Genomic DNA, 19,339 nt, shown 5'->3' with positions numbered 1-19,339 from the left:
CTAATAGTTTTCAAGAACTGTGAACCAAGGTGCACTGTAAGGATAGAACATGTTCTTGTTGCCAAGGTTGCGGATGGGCTGCCTTCTCCTAAGTTTGTAAGAGCTTTTTTGATTCTCTTGGCTTAACCAAAGAAAGACTGATAAACTTGTCTCCATCTCACACATGGAAATCAGTGATGGAGATAGTGGTTTCTCCAGGCTGTTTTCTAGAATCAGTTTGGAAGCAAAGATATCTTATGTGAACACTGCTCTCATAATCCAAAACTGGAGCTGGTAAAATGGCGCAACAAACTAGGGTCACCTGCTTCCAAGCTTAATGACCTGAGTTAGATCCCCGGGACCACACGGTAAAAGAAGAGAACTGACTTCCCCAAGTTGTTCTTTGACCTCAACACACACATTGTGGCAGGTACACACAATAATGGTAATGATGATGATGATAAATAAATAAATAAGAAATAAATAAATAGACTGTATTCCAGACACAACAGGGTAGTTGCACTTATAAACCCATAGCTCTTGTGACAGCATGCACAAGACCTGCACAAGCCCAAGCCAGACACAAGTCCAGCATAGAAGAGGACAGGAGTGCAAGAAGCCACAGCTCTAGCAGAGGAACTATTGGCAATTGATAGCTGCTGGGAAAGGGAGAGTTGGTTGCCTTTAAGGGTGTGAAGTTGAGTAGGTTGAGCACACAGAGGATGGACTCACACCCAAGATCATTTGGAAAACACAAATTAGACTTGATAGGCCTTTAAAAATAATAAAAGGATATGGAGGGAGGTGGGGAAGGGAGGTGGGGCTAAATCTGGGAGGAGATGGGGGAAGGGGTCTAAATATGATCAAATTACAGTGCGTGAAATTCCCAAAGAATCACTAAAAATATCATTTGAAAAGGATTCTGAAAGTGAGCAGCATTGCCCTGAGATCCAAATGCTTGTTTTGACTTTATGCTCAAAATAATCGAAATGGGTTCCGACACAAGGCCATCCTCTCCAAGGCAGAAAACGACTCCTCTTTCCCTCCATGTGCTGTGTGAACCTGAGCGTCTCTGTGTTGTCACTGACCCCACTCTCTCCCTGCAGGGTTGAATGACCCTCCTGCCATGAGCTCCATTTTCCCAGCACACCCCATCTCACACAAGCTCTCTAGTAGACAGAGACCTAATTGTGACCTTTCGCCTTTCTGTGGTCCTTCTAGTACCCGGAGAGTGGATAATTCCAACACAAGACTGGTGGTGCAAATCGAAAGGGACCCAGGTAAAATCTTTTTGTACCCTCTTTTAAATTTGGTATTTCTGTTGTTACACAGATGGATTCCAAAGAGAGGAATTAGATACGTTGTGTGTGCTCAGGGTGGGAACAATGCATGTCTTGGTAACTTGCCAACTATAGGATATAATTGAACTAGTAATGCTAATCAAGTTCCCCTGGTTTGCTTTAGAAGTGCGTTCTTCCATCGTTTAGAATTGGTTAGTGACTTGTCCAGTATTAAATTACTGTGTGGAGACATTTGTCTTTATGTGTGGTCAACATCAAACAGACTCTAAACCTTGAAATAGGTCTTGCAGAAAAACACTCTTTGAGCTAGGCACACACCTGTAACCCCAGCACTCAAGACCAGACTCAATCCAGGAGGGTCAAAAACTTCAGACCAACGTAGGTTGCATAGGGACCCTGTCTCAGAAGAAAAAAAAATGCTTTTTCGATTGCTTTTATATGATAGATAAACTATCTACTGTACAACTTAAGATCAAAAGTTGGTAATGTTGGTCAACATTAAGCTATGGAAAGAAAATTATTTGATGATTTTTTTTTCTTTCCACAGTTGATCTCATTTTCAGCCATCCTCTTTTTCTTCTTCTTATCAGAATGCCAATTTAAAGTATAATTTAAACTCAGGTGCACATTCATGTAGGCCTCGCTCTCCTTTTTTCTAGGAAGAATTGTACCATGTATCATGCCAGTTACAGATGCTCCATGTAACTTGAAAATGCATTTAGTACCTCTGAGCCACCCCACATCCCCACCTTGCAACACAGCTGAGCATCACCTGCTCGCTCCTGTGACTGGTGATCACAGGGTGACCTGAAGCTGCAGTTCAACACTGCCTGCTATTGCCAGAGCATCAGACCATAGGACACCAGCTCTGGAAAAAACCAAAACTTGAAATCTGGAGCAATTTTTACTAACTATACATTAGCCAGGCATGGTGGCACATACCTTTGATCCCAGCACTCAGGAGGCAGAGGCAAGTGAATCTCTCTCTGTGAGTTTGAGGCCAACCTGGTCTACACAGCGAGTTTCATAGGCTACTTAGTGAGAAACTGCATTCCAGGAGCAGCCTTCCTTTAAGGAGGAACTTCTAACTCTGTTTCCCTTAGAGGTAAAATTCAAGGCTTCCTATGTATTGTCTACCAGAGTGGAGACAGATTCCTGGATGCTAGCCATAAAGGCTGCAATCTAGCCTGAGTACCACACTCTGCACCCCTGGGAAGCAGAATGTGAGGCTGACCTCCGCAAGGGGCAGAGGACCAGGCTGTTGCTAAGAGACCTGAAGGGAAACACTATTGGATACTGAGTACCTTGACTGGCCATTCGAATTGGTTAGAAGCTGAAATGATAAGGCAGGGCACTGATATGCTGTTTATGATTAACAGAGGCAAACTGCTGTGAGCAGACCATGCTGCCCAGCCTAATGACGTGTCAGGTACCTGCTGTTCCATGCACAAGGCCTGCTTGACCTGTTCTTGTGCTCACTTTCTGTGGTGAATCAGCAGGCTTCCCAAGATGCTAATTAAAGGTTATTTTCAGTCTCCAGCACCTTTAGGGGAGAGACGTGAATGAGAGAACTAGACCTCCCTCAGTGTGCATGCTGTTCAGTGTTTAAATACAAAAGCTAAAGGTAGAAAATTGACTCAGGGCATCTTCTAAGAACACACCGACCACACATCTGCATAATTAGGTGTATCTTCTACCTACCTAACCACAGACCAGGAAAGCTTTCCCAGCTTGCCCAATCTTCCCTTGAAAAGCTTGTGCTCTGCATCTTGAGAGACCCTAGAGAGGGAGGTCAACAGAAGGAGCCTGACAAGAAGAACATGGGAAGACACCACATACCTCAATTCTACCCCTCCACACACAGCCCTGGCCTTCCACTGTGAAGTGGGTGTCTTGGTTCTGCCTCTTTTCAGAACCCTTCCTTCTTCCCTGGCTGTCACTACCCACCCAGCTAGAGTACCAAATGTTAACCAGTAAGCAGCCACTGACAGCACCAAACCCTGGTAAGGATGAAGAGCCAGCCCTCTTGGTGACTGCTGGGGGGACACACTAATGGACCGACACTGTAAGAATGGTGGTTCCACATCCAGTAGTCTCTGGAGAAGGTGAGAAGTTGCTTTCCTATAACTCCTGCCCGTGAATGTTTGTAGTAGTTTTCCTCAGAATAACCCACACTGGGACAGCTGCAAGGTCCTCCTGCCATTGGTAAGCAGGCTTCATGCAAACAGAAGAGCAGTACTCAGCCATGAAATGCAGTGAGCTGCTGAGATATGTAAGGTGGATGCACAGGATTCTAATCCATGATTCCATGACTGCATGTGTCTCTGAAAACTCATGGGATAGTAAAGTGTTCTTCAAGTAAATGAATGAATTGGCACAAGATTGGTGAGATGGCTCTGCGGCTAAAGCATGTGCTGCTCAAGCGTGAGGGCCAGAGCTTTGTAAATGCCAGGTGGGCATGACAGCACTCCTGTAAGTCCAGCCTCAGAAGGTAGAGCCAGGGGATCCCAGAGCTAACTGGGATCACCATAAGGGTGAGCTCTGGTTTGAGTAAGAGATTCTGCCTCAAAGAAGGTGGGAGAGCAATTGAGAATGATTCCTAACATCAACCTCAGGCCTCCACTTGCATACATGTATACACATATGCCCATACACATGCAAAAACATGCATACATACTTATGTACAGTACATACACACATGAAAAAATGGAAAAAGAAAAAGTTAATGGAACAAATTTATATGTAATAAATTATGTATATATGCTTTTAACATGAAATTCATTAATATTATAGACACAAATAATGATTATATCATATATTTTAGCACATATACATAAGTTGATGCTGTTTAGTACAAGTAAATCAGACCTCAATAATTTTGATTTCACAAACAAAAACAGCCTGTAGTTACTTTATGGATATGTTTTAAGAATACCCTGGAGAGATGAGTCAGTCTGTAAAATGCTTGTAACATAAGCACAAACACCTGAGTTAGATCCAGAGAACCCACCATGCATGGTTTAAATTCCAGTACTGGTGAAGCAGACAGGTGGATCTCTGGGAGGTCTCTGGCCAGCTAGCCTAGCCTAATCAGAGAGCTCCAGGTCACTGAAAGACCCTGTCTCAGAAAACAAGGATGGACAGCACCCAAGGAACACAGCTAACGTGACTTTTGGCCTATGTACACATATACAGACAACATACACCCTTGTCCAAAGCTGTACTGTTTATGGTTCTATCTATCATTCCACAGATAGTTATTTCCCACTATGCATTGCATGTTCTGCCAGCACTGGTGTACAAAATAATCAAATTCAGATCTAGAACTGTCTTCATCAAATGTATGATCCAGTGGGAAACATCCCAAATAGCCATACACTCATATACACATGATCAAAAGTAAACACCTAACAGTGACCAGGCCTTTAAATGGTACCGATGGCCTCTGATTGGGGTGTGTTTCAGTGGGTCTTCCTGAAGTGGGGTCCAAAGAGAGCAGCTGATGACCAGGAAGTGTGAGTGAAAGCTGGGTCAGGTCTACTATTACCGAAGGCCCAGGGTGAAAAGGATCATGAGAGTCACTCAACTTGGAAGAATTCTGGGTTGCTGGCTATAAGGGTTTGGAAGGAGACAGAAGTAAAGGTCCATCCATGTGAGGCCTCTTGTGTGATCATGGGACTAGGTTGCCTCAGGATGGTACTCTCTCCTACCTGCTAATGATCAAGTATATGGTCCCCCACCCAAGGCCAGGCTGAGAAGTCCTGTATCTATCATAGGAGTGTGAGAAGGGTTGGAACAGGACTGGATGGTCCTAAGGGACCAAGTTGAAAAACACCGTGCTGGGCAGTGTGGAGAGGAGAGAAAGCAGACCCTGGCAAATCAGCATAGGTGAGCCACATGGCCAGGGGACCATCCCCAAAAGAGATTTGAAGATTTGACCAGGATAGAAGTAGGAGAGATGGAGAAAGGTCAGAAGGTTCCAGAAGTATTTGAAGATGGTAGAATGGAGAAGGAATAAGAAAGGAAGTTGGGTGGAGCAGATGGAAAAGGCTTCCCAGGTCTGCATATATGGAAGTTGAGGACCATATGAGACATGCAGGAGATGTTAAGTAGAGACGCAAGAGTGAAGGCCTAGGGACTGGAGAGATGGCTCAGCAGTTAAGAACATTAGCTGCTCTTGCAGAGGACCCAGGTTCGATGCCCAGCACCCACATGGCTGCTAACAACCATCTGTAACTCCAGCTCCAGGGGAACTGACACCCTCTTCTGACCTCCAAGGGCATTACACAACATGGGTGCAGTTACATATATGCAAGGAAAATACTCATACACAAAAATAGAAATAATAAAATATTTTTTATAGAGTACGGGAATTCCCTAGAGTGCAGAATGTGTGTGTGTGTGTGTGTGTGTGTGTGTGTGTGTGTGTGTGTATGTGCGCGTGTGTGCACGTACATGTGGAGGTCACTTTTGGGTGTCAGTCCTCAGGTGCCATCTACCTTGATCTTCTTTGGGTCAGGGTCTCTCAGTGGCCTAGAACTAACCAATTAGGCTAGGGTCTCTGGTCTGTGAACCCCAAGGATCTGCCTGTCTGTCTCCCTAGTGCTTGGATTACAAGCGTACATTTCCTTGCTCACCTCCTTTTTAATACAGGTTCTGGAATACAAACTTAGGTCCCCCTGCCTTCATAGCAAGCTCAGAGCTTTGAGCTCAATAGGAATGTATATGTCACTTTCATTGTGGTAGTAATCTGTGGAGAGATTACCTCAGGGTTTAGAGGAAAAACAGAAAAGCTTCATATAATTCACCAGGTCCTTTTGTGTCCACGAAGAATGTGATTGACATTACCCAAAGGACATCTCAGACACTGTTTCTGGGTCTGAGCACAAAACAACTCATTATTTCTGGTTCTGGGCACAGGCTAGCCCACTGCTTTTGGTCCAGCACTCACTAGTGGCATTTCTGCAGGAAATGATGACAACAACCTCAACTCCATCTTCTATGAGCACTTGACGAGGACCTTGCAGGAGTCACTCTGTGGAGACCTGGTTCTTGGCCGCTGGGGAAACTACAGCTCCGGTGACTGCTTCATTTTGGCTTCAGAGGACCTCAATGCCTTTGTCCACCTGATCGAAATTGGAAATGGTCTTGTCACCTTTCAGCTTCGAGGACTGGAGTTCCAAGGTAGGTGTCTCTTCACTAAGGGTGCTGTTGGGATTCAGTGGTTTTAGTTAATGACCATGCAGAGCTTTGGTTAGAAGCCACCACGAGGGGCTGGAGAAATGGCTCAGAAGTTCAGAGCATGTGGTGCTCTTGCAGGGAGCCTGAGTATGGTTCCCAGCACCCATGTCAGGCACCTCATAACCACCTGTAACTCCAGTTGCAGGAGATTTGCTGCCCTCTTCTAGCTTCTGTGGGTACCTGCACTCATGTGTACATATCCACACACTGACACACATACATATACAGAATTAAAAATAAATAAAATATCTTAAAAAATAAAAGAAGCCACCATGAAAGAGGAAGGACTTGGGGCCTGTCCTGCTGCATGGGAATTAGAGCTACCTCTACTTTTGACCAGGCGTTCAGGCATAAGCACTTCCCAGTCAGCTGGGGGGGAAAGTGACATAATCATACATGCATCTGTGGACTAGCAGTGTGGGGCACTGGGCTTGATGCTTCAGGGACAGCTCAGAGGTCATGCATGCAGTGTGGGGATTAGAGACCATGTCCCAGCAGCACATTTGTATGGGCTCCACACTGGATCAGCCAGGCCTGCAACAGAACTTAGCTCTCTGCTGATCCCAGGTAGGGGAGTCTGTGGTACATAAGTCAATCAGTGTCTGAGCTCTTCTGCCAACTATAACAATGATTGAATGGCCAGTTCCCAATGTTATGTGATTCAACCAATGTTATGTGATTCAACTGATTTCACACAAAGGAAGGTGCTGAATGGATGGATGTTGCTCTGTGATTTCTGAAGCTGCCTGACACTGCAGCATGGAAGTGGCATTTTTCTAAGAACCAGGAGGTGAAGCTGTGTGTGTCGATGCAGCAGGGTGCAGCATCAGAGAAGCAAATGAATGAACCAGTGATGATGGATGAAGGGTGATGAAGGATACAAATGGGGTTCTGAGAGCAAAGTGTTACCGTTGGTCAGGGCCTGGGCCAGGTATTTATAAGATTTTTGCCTCTTATTTAAAGAATTAAAAATAAGGGCTTACACTGATTTGCAAAAGTAGCAAGAAAACTTTATCTGGAGCATGAGATGGTGCAGATTATGGAAGGGTGCACTGTCAAGACTGGCAGGGGTTGGACTGGAAAGATGGCTCAGTGGTTAACAGCACTGACTGCTTTAGCAACTGACTCAGTTTCATTCCAAGCACCCACATGGCAGCTTAAAAACATCCTTAACTCCAGTTCCAGAGGATCCAACACGCTCTCTGACTGCAGGTTTGGAGGCACATGGCACACTTCCACACATGCAGGCAAATCACTCAGACACATAAAGTAAAAATAAATACGTCAAAAGAATTTTAATATTGGCAGTCACCACAGGAGTAAGGGCACTCAAGATTCTCCTCAAGAGCCTCATTGTTGCTCAGATCCTCCTCTTATGAGGTTTAAGACAAGGAGAGGCTGGTTGCTAAGGGGCAGAGTTTGTGTGGTTCTCTATTTCAATTGATAGATTAGGTTATATAATCTTGTCATCATTGTCCCTTCCCATAATGCATCTAATTTAATCATATATACTCCCAATTATGCAAAAGCATAAGATAGTGAATAGGGGATTTTCTAATCAGTTACCAGAGAACACAGTTTTACCTTATTGCACATGCACCCAAACCAGTTCGGTTGAATCGACATTTCTGTTCTTCAGTGTATCAATGTATTTCTGTTGTTCTTTTCAATGTATCCCTGTACATTGGAAATACATGTAAATAGAAACTGTCTGGATTTGATTGTTGTTAGGGGTGGGGAAGGTTCAGGGATGAGAGTACAAGCAGCTGATGCAAGTTGGGATTGGAGGGGTTCTGTGGTTGCTAGGTGCATTGTTTGGAAATAAGTGTGCATGCATCGTGTGTTCAAGTGAAGAAACTAGCGTGCCAGGTGCATTCACAAAAGGAGAGTGTGCACAACCAAATTTAAATGGGGTCCCGAGCTAACCTACCTCCTATGCTGGGCTAACTCAAAAGTATTGCCAAGGGTGGAGGGTAAGGAGGTACCTCAGTGAATGAGATGGTCTAGGAGGCCTGTGGAATGTTCCAGGTGTGAGAACTGAAATAAGCTAAATGTACAAGTTGAGTAGCAACCTGGAAAGACCAAGGGGATGGGAGCTGACTTTGGCTGTTGTGACCTAGGGAAGCCAGAAGCTGAGTGCCACACAGTGGTCTCAGAGTCAGAAACCACATGGCAACTCTGGGGCGGGGAATGGCTGGATCACTTCATGGTCTGAGAGATTGGCTAGTGGCTTTGTGAAGACAGTCCTGGAGGGCTGAGGGTGGAAGCAGGAGACCACCTAATAATTCACTGTAGTCACCAAGCTGAGGTGTTGGTGGAGACCTAGACTGTGCCGAGCCTCTCAGAGGTAAATGCAGCAGGACTGGATGCTGAGGTACAGATGGAGAGATCTTTATTTTTCCCTAAGTTTTAGAGCCTGTGTCCAGGCGGGCAGAAGTACATTTGTTAAAACCCAGAGCCCCATTGAGGAACAGGACTTCCAGCTGGAGAAGGGATTGCCAGATCAAGTTCCTTTGGCTGTTTTAAATTTCAGTTACCCTTGATCCACCCAAGTGGGTGCATCAAGAATTGATTGGACCCAGGGTCTTCTCTGTAAATCAGAAAAAGTTGGCTTCGTATGGATACTTCGTATGGAGTGCTGGGGCAGGTGCTGCAAACAAGGAGTCAAAGACCCAGCTCAGGGAGCTCCAGAGAGGACAGTCACAGAGGGAGCATTCACTGCCACCCCAGGTGCGTGTGAGTCAGAGGTGCACCAGAGAGGGGCACTGGGATCATAATGTGGTTCTGGATAGCTCAGAAGAGGTGAGAGACCATGGTCAGAGGAAGGTGATGAAGGTCTCTCCCTTCTGAAGAAAAGGTCAATGACAAAGAGAGATCCCCAACTCCAACTGTAATTCCCAGTAGACAGTTGGATGGAAATGATCAGAGAAAATGGTAGGAAAGTAAGCACAGCAACTCTCCACAGCAAAAGGACACCTCTAACCAAGAACAAATTGCCAGTGCTTCCCATTTTGAACAGTTACCTAAAAAGGGCTGGATTGATTACTTTTCTCATTGCTGTGGCAAAATACCTGACAAAAGTAATTTACTGAAGAAAGGGTTCACTCTGGCTCACAGTTTGAGGATGCAGTCCATCATGGAGGAAAGGTGTGGTGGCAGTAACATGAGGCAGCTAGTCACATGGCATCCACAGTCAGGAAGCAGAGAGAGATGGATGCTGGTGCTCAGCTCGCTTTCTCCTTTGTATTCAGTCCAGGACCCCAGCCCATGGGATGGTACCACCCACATTCAAGTTAGGTCTTCCTACCTCAATTAACCTAATATAGAATTTCCCACACAGACATTCCCAGAAGTTTATTTCCATGGTGATTCTAAATCTAGTGAAGTTACTAATTGAGATGAACTGATTCAAGAACCAAGACTCTTCAGTTCCATGGGTGAGAATTTCTAAGCATTCATCCTGAGAATGTCTGTTTCATTTGGCATTACAAAATAAACTTGTATGAGAAATACTTTCTGTTCTAGAACAGCAGGTACTATGTTTCAGGCATGCATTCTGTGCATGTCTATGAACTTCAGGACCTAAAGGATGGAGCTGGGTTTGGACAAGGCCCAGGAGCCAGACTCCACAGAATAATGGATGCTATGTTTCTCCTAAATTTTAAACAAATGCTATAAAATGCCACAGGAGGGCATGGAAACTGTCCCTAGGGTAGGGACACAGCAGAGTTTCCTCTAGGGTTCTAAGTCTCAGGTGTTTTGAGAGCTTTTCCATTTGCTCTGAAATTCAAAGGAAGAGCTTCTAAGTGTAGCCTAATTGAATATGAGTTACAGTTTCTATCACACACTCTATATGGCTTTCAGCCTCATTAGCAAACTTAAAAAGTCTTGGAGTTGAGGGGAGGTGGGGATGAATTTAGAAGCTGGAAGTGCCTCTTCTGTCTGTCATCACCTCACTTGTCCATGGTAAGCATTTGAGTCTCTTCGAGTGTGATCATCCTCTACATCACTGAGTTGCTGAGACCAGTGATACGTTGCTATTTGTCACTGTCATGTGGTTGACTGGTCATTCCTGGTATCACCTGTGTAGCTGTATTATGCAAGTGGATGACCCAGCCTGCAGGTTCAGAATGCCATACCCAAGGTTAGTTGCCAATCCTGAAACCTTTGACTTCCTTCCCATGGCCACTCATCCTCCAGGGAACTGAACTAGGTGTCTTTACAGCCAGTGAAACCAAGTGGCTTTAGGGATACTGTTGGGTCTTTTAAAGCCCAGTCTCTTGGTAATGACCTTTGCTTCTACCACATTCCAGTGCTCAGACTCTGGTGTTTAAATGCTTGGTCCCTGGCTGGTCATGCTATTTAGAGAGGTTGTGGAACTTTTGGAAGGTATGGTGTAATTAGGCAAAGTAAGTTGCTAGTGGTTGGGGCTCGAGGTTTACAGCCCAGCCTCTCTTTCTGGCCTGTTTTCTGCTTTCTGATCCACCTACCTGTGAGCTCTTGCCTGCTGTGCTTTCTCCACCATGATGGACTATGTCCCCTTAAACCATGAGCCAAAATAAACCCATCCACCCTTAAGTTGCTTTAGCCAGATATTTTATCACAGCAACGAGAAAGATAATTAACACAGAGTCATTTCCAAGGGAAGCTCAGAGTGAGATGGTAAAAATTATCCATGTGAACTTGCACTGTTTTATGATGACTGGGAGGCATAATTTTCTGGGAACCAATGTTACAGCAACATACTTGACCCATGAAACTTCATCAGGTGAAATATAGAAGAAAACTCCCAGCTCTCTCAAGGTAAGGATTGTGGCTGTGTAAGCAAACTGCATGGGAGGGGCTCTCAGTTATGGCTTATTCATCCTCTTTCATTGCCCCAATGATGGCAGGAATATCACCTAGCTAGCTGTAAGACCAGCACGGTAGAATTCATGAGAGAAAAAATGGCAGCTAAACCCCATGGAATCCACACAGTCTTGTACAGTATTTTCCTTGACCTAGTTTGCTCATAGTTTGGAACATGGAGACTTAAAAAACCCCTATAGCCTAACAAAATCCAACTTATGAGGAAGAACTCATCTGACCTGAAACAACTGTTCTGTTGATATCTCTTTACAGCATACATTTCAGTGTCCCAAGGGGGCTCACTCATCTTGCCTCTTTGGCTGTTGTGCTAGATTTCTTTTTCCACAGTTTATTTTTCATTTGAGTTCCCTATTTTCCAAAAAAGTAGGTTTTATTTTGGTCAAATTTAATCTTCTTCAGCACTGCCTGGGGCAGTCAAAGTACAGGCAGGCTGAGTCTTTTTCTCCAGAAGTCTAAGGAAGCTAGTAGAGGGAATGGGGACCATTCACATGTTCACACAGCTTCTGGCTCTCTCTCTCTCTCTCTCTCTCTCTCTCTCTCTCTCTCTCTCCTCTATCCCCATCTTTTGCTGTGAATCAACCACTCAGGGTTTCATGCATGCCAGGCAAGTGTTCTACCACTAGGCTGTACTTTCTTAGGAAATATACTCTACCCCCAGAGGAAAAACAGCAACCTGAGTCCACATGGAAGAGAGTCCTCTGTCTCCCCTGCACTCCTGAAAGTGAAACATCATATTCATAGAAGTTCTTAGCATCAAACTACAGAAATCAGCCTAAGCTTCCTCTGTCTCCCCTGCACTCCTGAAAGTGAAACATCATATTCATAGAAGTTCTTAGCATCAAACTACAGAAATCAGCCTAAGCTAACATAAGAATAGAAGGGTTTATGGGGAAATATGTCAAGGGATGAAGGTTGTCTGAGCATGCTGGGAGGCAGGCTCATGGCTGTTGGTAAAATTCAATATCTAAAATCCACAACCGAGGCTGAAGAAATGGCTCAGCATTTAAAAGTACTTGCTGCTCCTCCAGAGGACCTGAGTTCAGTTCCCAGCACCCATATTGGGTAACTCATAACTGCCTGTAAATCTAGCTCTAGGGAACCCAACACCCTCTTCTAGCCTCTGCCAGCACCTGCACATACATGGCAGACACACACACAGATACATATAAATAAAAAAGAAATTGTAAATCCCACAACAACTACAAAGGAGCCTCATCCTGACAGTGAACTCAGGTTTCCCCAATATCACTGACACCCCAAGCCTAGACACTAGGTGCTACTGTCCCCAGAAAGTAGATGAATAGCCCCTGCCATCACCTTCTTCCTGAATGTTCCCCATAACCTTGCCTCTCTGTGCTGTTAGCTCATTACTCAAAGTCTGGGGCAAGTGGATAAGACCAGCAAAGCCAAGGTTACATATATGTACTCTGAATGCTGTGAGCCTGGGACAAAGACTGTCTGGCTTTTCAGTTTTCCTGGTTGCAGATGGTCATTGAGACTTAAATAAAGAGTGCCTTGGTTGAAGGAAGCTGTTGAATGGTGCAACTGAGAGCTCAGTCTGTGTGTGAGTCGGTGCACATTTACTTTGTAGTCACGCAGAGATGAATCAGGAGTAGAGGTGGTCGACACAGACTGGATCCATTCTACGCCATCAGGCATCCTGGCCAGTACATCTTATGTCAGGAAGTACTGCTTCAAGGTTACCTTGAGCATCAATGTGGAGCTGGCAGAGAGTGAAGGAGTACATGGAAGGTTGTTATGGGTCAGGAATGAGCATAGGCTGAGGCATTTCCTCTATATTTTATGATCCCTACAGAAGTGGTGTAACTACCTTGAAAGGAAGCAGACCTCTCACTGGACATTCCAACAATTCTGCTCTCCTATGGCCAGCCAGGTGACATGGGTAGATGGCTCAGCCACTTCTGTGAAAAGAGGGCAAGCATTCATGAAGAGTCACTAGGTATATAACAGCAAGGACGTCCCTAGCCAGGGACCTTTAAGGTAAACATTCAAGGGTTGACAGATTAATATCAACATCAACGCTAAGTCAAGGTAATAGACAAAGCACATGGGAGAGCCAGCAGAGTGATGGGCACCAAGTTGAAAGTTTTTCTGAAAGAATGGAATCTTTTGGATACCGTTTGAAGAGGTGACAGACAAGAGCAGAAGAAAGTAGAGGATGCTGGAGTTACTTTCTGTTGCTGTGGTGAAAGATCATGATCAAAGGCAACTTAAGGAAGAAAGAGTTCATTTTGGCTTATGATTCCAGTAGGATAAGAATCCATTGTGTTGGGAGGCATGGCAACAAGAGACAGATGTGGTGGCAGGAGTAGGAAGCCGAGATCAGATCTTTAACAGCAAACATGGAGTGAAGAGAACAAACTGAAAGTGGAGCAGGGCTATGAACTCTTAAATCCCGCCCCCAGTGACACGCTTCCTCCAGCAATCTGAAGAGTCCATGACCTCCCAGACAAGGCCACCAACTGGGGCCCAAGTGTTCAAATACTTGAGCTTATGGGAACATTTCTCATTCAAACCACCACAGAGGAGGTCTTTTACAAGTGCCTATGGAGTCAGGAGAGAGCACTTTGAGATGACAGCTACCCTCAAGAGAGACACTATCCTGCCTTCCCACCATCTCCACAAGGAGATGAAAAGAATCTGAGCCAACATATAGTTCATGGTGTAGTTGGGCAGCTATGTGGCTTTCCATCTCTTGACCAGAATTTTTCACCTGAACATTTGGGGCGGGGTTGCTTGAAATTTGTACCACAATATGTAGCTCACAGAACACTAAGTAACTGAGATCTGATGATTCCTTGTCCTTTACTGTACTGGAGTTCCATCAACTAAACATACCCTAGAACCACCTGGGAAGAGAGTCTCTGAGGGATTGCCTAGATTAGGTTGTCCTGTGGGAATGGTTGTGATGTATTTTCTTAGTTGAGTTAATTGATGTGGGAAGACCGACTTTGAATGTGGGCAGCATCATCCCCTGGTTTAGGGGCCTTGGACTGTGTAAGAGTAAAGAAAACTAGATAGATACTGAGCATGCTTTCATTTCTCTGCTCCTGATTGTGGCTATGATGTGACCAGCTGCTTGAAGCTCTGTCACTTTGCCTTCTCTGCCCTGATGGACTGTTGAAACTGTGAGCAAAAAAAAAAAACCCCTCTCCCCTAAGTTTCTTTTTGTCAGGATATTTTATCACAACAGAAACGAAACTAGGACACTCACACACCCTTCTGAAAGCTCCACACCATCTTCCTTGGTTGGAAAAATCAACCCACTTTCATATAGGGACTCTCAATGGACATCTTAAATGATTGGACTTTACAGAGCCTCAGTTTCTTCCCTAGGGTCTAGTTTGCTTCTCTACTGTTGTGACAAAACACGCTGACCAAAACCAACTTGGAGAGGAAAGAATTTATTTGTCTTATAGCACAGTCCATCATCAAGGGAAGCCAAGGCAGGAACTCAGGGCAGGAACCTGGAGCACAGACCCTGGAGGTATACTACTTACTGGCTTGCTCCCTTTGGCCTGTGCTCAACCTGCTTTCTTATACAAAATAGGACCTCATACCCAGCAATGACAACACCCTCAGTGGGCTGGGCCCTCCCATATCATTCAACAATCAAGAAAATGCCCCACAGACATGGCCATAGGCTAGTCTAATGGAGAAAATTCCTCAGTTGAGGCTCCCTCTAACCGAGCATGTCAGGTTGACAACTAAAGGTATCCAAAACAAGCCTTGATATGACTCAGCTCCTCTGCAGCTCTTAGAGCCCATCAGTCCAGCAGACACAAATAGTGGTCACCTGTTTTAGTTACATTTCTGTTGCTGTGATAAAACACTATGACCAAGGCAATTTATGGAAGGAAGAGTTTATTTGGCTTATGGTTCCAGGGAGATGAGAGTTCATTGTGGTGGGAGGCACGGTGGCAGGGGTGGCCAGAGCAGAAAGCTGAGTGCTCACATCTCCAAGCAGACACAGGAAGCAGAGAGAGGAACTGGAAGTGGGCAAGGCTATGTTTTCTCAAAGTCCACCCCCATGATGTGCTTCCTCCAGCAAGGCTGCACCTCCTAAACTTCCACAAGCAGTGCCACCAACTGGGGCCCAGTACTCAAATACATGAGCCTATGGGAGTCATTCTCATTCAAACCACCACACCACCATATGGTGGTATCAGGGAGGAGCTGGCGCCTCCTCCTGGATGCATTTGACATAACCCCTCCTAGGAAGCAGGTGCTTTTTAGCTAAGAGACACAGCTCAGGCTGTGAAACCACAGCTGGCCTCAGGGGAGAAGTGAAGTCACCATCAAATCCCTGCAGTGTGAGAGCAAAGTGACCACACCATGCCTGTGTGTTACTGGACCACTGTCACAGTGCTGGAGTCACATGATCACTAGCTTACCACTGTTACAGAACTGGAGTCACACGATCACAAGCCTACCATTGTCACTGCTGGGGTCACATGATCACTAATTCACCACTGCCACTGTTGGGGTCATATGACCACTAGCTCATCGCTGTCACTGCTGGGGTCACATGATCACAAGCTCAGCACTGTCACAGTATTGGGGTCAGAGGGAACACTACAGGGAGGAGGGAGAGTGGAGGGACTCCAGGCAGAGGGAAGAGCCAGAACTACAGTGATGTGAGGCAAGGCTGAGTACACACCACCTACAGCCACTGAGAGGAGAGAGAGCTCAGTCCACACAGAATCCTAGTTATTGCTTGTTGCTGTGATAAAACACTGACCAAAAACAGCTGGGAAGGAAAGGGTTTATTGCATCTTATACTCTTAAGTGACAGTCCATCTTTGAGGGAAGTCAGGCAGGAGCTCAGGGCAGGAACCTGGAGGCTAAAGCTGAGAGGGTGGAGGAACATACCTTACTGGCTGCTTTTCTGGTTTGTGTTCAGCCTGCTTTCTTTTTTAAAAATTTTATTTATTTTATTTGATGTGTATGAGTGTATTGCCTGCACCCATGGCATGCAGTGCCTGAGGAGGCCAGAAGAGGGCATCAGATCCCGTGGAACTGGAGTTACAGATGGTTGTTAGCCACTATGTCGGTGCTGGGACTCAAACCCAGGTCATCTGGAATAGCAATCAGTGCTCTTAACCACTGAGTCATCTCTCCAGCCCCTCAGCTTGCTTTCTTATATAGTGCAGGATCACCTGCCCAAGGGTGGCACCTCCCACAGTAGGATGGACCTTTCCACATCATTTAATAATCAAGGATAGGTTTCAAAGACATGCCCACAGGCCAATTCAAAAAGGAAAATTTCCTAATTGGGTTCCCTCTTCCCAAGTGTGTCACAACTGAAGCCAGCTGTGATACACAGATAGTGATAGGTGTCAGTGTGGGTGTGGGAGAATGAGCTGGATGGGGAATATAGGGTGAATGTTAGGACAAATGAAAAACTTGCTTAGGCTAGTGACTACAATTTTAAAACAAATTTGTTAAGAATGTGGTTTTGTTTTCTCTATGCCTAACGAAGGGAACATCACAAAAGGACGGGATTGGGGCTGACTAAGGGAGTGTTACAAAAGGATGGAACTGGGGCTGACTTAAGGGAACATCACAAAGGAAGACAAGAACAGGAAGCTCAGAATGTATGTGTTTTAAACATTCATTTTCTCAGAATGTGTTGCAAACTTTGGTGTGGTCTCTTAGTGCTGCAGGACCCTTTTAGCAGTTTCATGAGGCTCTCATAGATGTGACCCTGCAGGCAGACACAGTTGGCAGGATGTAGCTATCCATTACCATCAGAGCTGGAAAATATCAAAAAAAAAAAAAAAAAAAGATTGATGCTCCTGTCTGTAGAAGGTATTATCAACCATTTCACAGTTTGGCTGACCTCCTTCCCCCCATAATCACTCACCCATGGGGACTTGGGAAAATATCCATGCAGTCTAATCTTATCTAAAGTTAACCCAACCCAAAGTTTTATCTTAACCACTGGCCCATCCATGAATAGTCACAGCTCTCCCACTAGTCATGTGACTCTCCAGAATTTTCTTCCCTTTGGCAATGATCAAGTCTTCATCACGCCTTCAGTGTTTATGTCTGCATAGCTTCAGTGTCTGTCAGCTCCCCTGGTTCCAAATTTCACCCATAAAATGCTACAGTCTCCTCCCACAATTCCTGCATACATATTTTCTTCATTTCTAATTCTAGGAGAAACAAAGGCCTGCTGGTATAAACAGCAAGTCTGGCTAGAAAAGGAACTTCTCGTGGGCATTACCAAAGTCTGCACATCTTAGAATTTTACACACCAAAGGAAGCATGGGAGAAAAGGACAAAGATGCAGGCTTGAATGACTTAGGAAGGACCCTCCTCCTCAGAGTCAAGTTCACCTGCATAGATTTCCCCACCTGTAAACAGGAATGGGGAAAATTGAATTATTCAGAGAGATATTTACAACATTATATATTTCAACATTTGCCATGCCTCTGAGCTGCCCACTATATATGGAATGATTTGACTAGTTCTTTTCCTTGTGAGCTTGTAGAAGAAAAAATGATTCAGGAAACATTTAAAATATATGTATATATGTTGTGTGTATGTTTGTGTGTGCACATGTGTGTGTGAGGGTGCACATGCCTGTGAAAGGCAGAGGTTGGCATCAGATGTTTTCTTCTCATCACTTTATATTTTGTTGTTGAGACAGGGTCTCTCACTGAACCTAATGCTCACTGATTTGGCTAGACTGGCTGGCCAGGGAGCTCCAGGAATCCCCCTGCCTCTGCCTCTCCAGCTGGGGGTTACAGATCTGTGCCATAACACTGGGCCTTTTACATGAGTCTGGGGATCCGGATTCAGATCCTCATGTTTGTGCAGCAAGCACTTTACCCACTGAGCATCTCCCCAGCCCTGAGACTTTTGTTTGTGATTTATCAAGCCTTATTTGACAGTATATGACCAAAATAAAATATCAGTCTTAATTTTATCGTTTATTTTTATTATCTGTGTTTGAGTGTTTTGCCTGCATGTAAGTGCACCTGTTCATGCAATGCCCACAGAGGCCCAAAGAGGGCATCAGATCACCAGAACTGGAGTTACAGGAGGTTGTTAGCTACCTTGTGGGTGCTGGGAGCCAAACCTGGGTCCTCTGTGAGAGCAGCTAGTGCTCTTATCAGCTGAGCCATCTCTCCAACCTCCAAACACTAGGTTTAAATTCTAAAAGACCAGACCCTTCCAGAAAAGAAATGGATTTTGAGAACTGAAGTCTGTATTTACAGAAGGGGAATTCTCACCTGCATAACCAGGTCCGTAGGTTCATTCAAGGAGACACTCAAACGTCACAAGTGTCAGATAAAGAGATGGTGTCAGGAAAGAAAAATTTTCTACGAAAAAACAATGCTGTTCATTCAAAGGCATTACACCATGTTTAAAATCTTGTTTGTCTAACAGCACAGGAAATAGTTTATTCTTGGGAGCTGAGCTGAATGCAAAGCAAATTCCTGGTGACTCACAGAATATAAAATTATTATTGAAAACCTCTGCTCTGCTCCCAGACAAGTTATAAATCATTCTAACAGACTTTTGTTTTGTTTTTCTCCTGCACACTGGGACAATGAACTTCTAGATTCTCAAGGTCATCCCTAAAAGACAGTCAGTCTAGTGTTCCTGCAGAACTGGAAATAGTGTGGGAGAAATTGCTCCTGAATGCAAGATAGCATGGGGCTGGGGGATGGGCCACACCTGAGAGCCAGCAGGGTTCCTGGCTTTGGCCCTATCCTGTGACCTTGGTCATATGTACCATTGATTTCTTGGCACTTATGTGCTTTACTCTAAGATTAGGTCAATTTAAAGAAGATGATTAACAAATAGATGTCGAATGATTAGCACACAGGAGGTGTCCTGGGGAAGCTGGGGACATGGGGGTGGGGTCATTGGGGGACGGTGTGTGACCAGGAAGTGGCACTGGAAATTCTCTCTCC

The 19,339-nt window shown here is 45.0% G+C and overlaps 1 protein-coding gene across 3 annotated transcripts in view; it reads left to right on the top strand.

Annotated features, from left to right (window-relative positions):
* The window catches only part of Pcnx2 (pecanex 2), a 237,929-nt gene that overhangs the window by 184,275 nt on the left and 34,315 nt on the right, over nt 1–19,339 (top strand). For all 3 annotated transcript variants that reach the window (XM_008845820.3, XM_008845819.3, XM_008845818.3), the window contains 2 exons: nt 1,201–1,259; nt 6,249–6,464. In XM_008845820.3, the coding sequence (XP_008844042.1) occupies nt 1,201–1,259; nt 6,249–6,464 (275 nt within the window). The remainder of the gene's footprint in view (nt 1–1,200; nt 1,260–6,248; nt 6,465–19,339) is intronic.

The sequence above is a fragment of the Nannospalax galili genome, unplaced genomic scaffold (assembly GCF_000622305.1).
Source record: "Nannospalax galili isolate Female #2095 unplaced genomic scaffold, S.galili_v1.0 scaffold702, whole genome shotgun sequence".
Taxonomy (NCBI): Eukaryota; Metazoa; Chordata; class Mammalia; order Rodentia; family Spalacidae; genus Nannospalax; species Nannospalax galili.
Note: the sequence above shows the minus strand (reverse complement) of the source record. Positions and strands in the feature narration are given on the sequence as shown.